Source organism: Schistocerca piceifrons, chromosome 1 (genome assembly GCF_021461385.2).
Source record: "Schistocerca piceifrons isolate TAMUIC-IGC-003096 chromosome 1, iqSchPice1.1, whole genome shotgun sequence".
Classification (NCBI taxonomy): Eukaryota; Metazoa; Arthropoda; class Insecta; order Orthoptera; family Acrididae; genus Schistocerca; species Schistocerca piceifrons.
The window spans coordinates 134,053,394-134,055,703 of NC_060138.1; the positions used below are offsets into that span (position 1 = coordinate 134,053,394).

The 2,310-nt window shown below is 45.3% G+C and overlaps 1 protein-coding gene across 1 annotated transcript; it reads right to left on the minus strand.

Moving 5' to 3' along the window:
• Nucleotides 1–798: 798 nt before the first annotated feature.
• LOC124789468 (putative gustatory receptor 2a) lies at nucleotides 799–1,362 on the minus strand. Its single transcript, XM_047256877.1, has one exon. It carries the CDS (start codon nucleotides 1,360–1,362, stop codon nucleotides 799–801), a length of 564 nt encoding a protein of 187 aa, XP_047112833.1.
• Between the last annotated feature and the right edge of the window lie 948 nt (nucleotides 1,363–2,310).

Sequence of the window (2,310 nt, forward strand, 5' to 3'; positions counted from 1 at the left end):
TATGTGGCATCTTAACTTGTATGCACATCAATGTGTTGGTTGTTTTATCTCTGCATCAAACTGTCATCCCACAAACATGTCATGTAATGGAATACTTTGTTTTCTGCGTGGTTGTAGCTGTACCACTAAGTAGACTACCACTTTCAGGATAGCCTAACAGTTTTGCATCCATTCATGCACACTTCAACATTTTACCTGCTGCCTGGGAAAATCAGCGTATTGGCTTGTTCTTTCCACATATACTTGGAGGTACTGCGCCAGCATAAAAATATATATTTGTAATAGCTACAGTTATTAGTGTACAAATAAAGTAAACACTAATGTATTCTTGTTCAGTATGTCACTCTCAGTCACCATTAGAAATATCTGCACTTACACCCATTAAACCATGCAGACATACCACTTATCTTGTTTAATCCACTGAGTGGTGGCGTTTCACATGAGCAAATAGTAGCAGTCCTACACCATCTGCAGTTCTACAAAGCGAACAGTGGATTCTCTTAAGGCTGTGAGTAGTATTTTGGCCAGTGAGTGTATCCAGCTCTTTCTGCCGTTCTGCTAGGACTCTATGTCGACCTTTACTAATGCTTAATTCCATACAATGGACTGGGAACATTCATCTTCAGTGCCATGACTTAAGTGATCGATGGAACATCATATACCCAGCTCTGCTCCACCTACACTGCATCAGTTAACCAGCCAGATCGTTTATGTCGGTGTCTACTACGGTGCACAGTGAACTTAGCTATAGATTACTTCTTGGAGTTGTAGAGTGTCACTGGTGGTTTAGTTCACATTTTAACGTGGAATCTGTAGAAACACTATCAGGTAGGTGACGGCAGCACTAACAATAGACATAAAGAGAGGCAAACTGATGTTGAAGAAACCTGCAGCTGAGAAGTGTAGTGGCTCCACTTCCAGCCAGAAAGTGTCGCAAGCTTCACTCCGTCTTAACAGCATCTCGACCTTGTTCAATAATAGAGTCACTCCGACAGTGCGATGGGATGCAGAAGAGCACGCCCAGCAAGTAAGGAGGAGATTCCCCAGCACAAACAGCAGCCAACTGGAAAGCCACGACAGGAGCAGACTGCTTTGCTTGTTGGCTCGCGTCATCACCACCCCATAGCTCAGAGTGACGATGATGACGAAGTTGCTACCGGCAGCGAGCAGCAGCGCTGGTCCAAAGTGGCGGCCACACAGCAGGCCGCAGCGGTGCAGCGCCAGTCGGGCGCGCTGCAGCCGCCGCAGTTGACCCACCGCCACCAGAGGCGCTGCAGTCAGCCCCGGCCGCGTCACCGCCTCGTCCAGATCGTTTTCCTCGCGGATCCGCGGCCACACACTTCTCAGGAGGTGAACACTCATAGTGCCCAAACAGTCTCGTATTACCAAAACGATGCAGGTGAACTGCGATCGCCAAACCATAGAGTATGCTTGGAGACAGAAAATGATGCTCGGCGCGCGAGCCTCACTGAAAATATTGTATATGTAGAACACGAGAGGTATGAAGAGAAAGATTAGAACTGAACCCAGCAAGACAGTCCCTATTAGCTTCCTTTTACTGTAATGATATCGGAAGTAATTTCTCTCATACTGGGCAAACAATTCGTCTACCAGTTCCAAAAGTCGAAAAATTTCTCTCACATATCTGTTTGCAGAAATTAGACATGTGGTCATCATCACAGCCGGCTCAAGCCAACTAAGGTGCGAAATCAATAAATTAATAACTTGAATCGCTGGTGATTGTCCAGGATTCGGCCGTAAACATTTCTCGCTGAAGGTGCAGTATGAGCCAGCACCCACAATGAAGATCAGCCAGACTGATGCTATTCCTACAGTAGCCAATCTACTCACTCGTGCATTGAACATATTATGTTCTGAAGAGGCCTGACAGCCGAATGTCACTGGAGCCAGACCACATACTTGAGCCACAAAATGCAGAGGCCTGATAGCATTTTTCAAGTTGTAGACATTCATTGCAAAATAAGTACAACGAATTTAGACTATACTGTCTTACTGCAAATGCATGAACACTCACTGAGAAAAACCAAAACACGATGACAGCCGCAAGTGTACTCTATCCCACCACGAACTAAAAAACACTTCTTAATTTACTTTTCATTTTTTCTGCTGGTGATGTCATAAAATAGTGAATTAACCGCTAATAACAGTGTTCTTTAACTGTTCTTTAGTGTTCTTCAACTGCGCTGAAAGAATGAGGCAGAAAGCTAGTTCTCAACACTTGGTGCTAATGAGCAACAACAACTCCATGAGGCCGTTGGAGCCGCGACAAACGCCTTACTGCGAGCCCAA

What these genes read in the sequence shown, in the direction of transcription:
- LOC124789468 (XM_047256877.1), bottom strand. Translation starts at nt 1,362, where the DNA reads ATGAGTGTTCACCTCCTGAGAAGTGTGTGGCCGCGGATCCGCGAGGAA.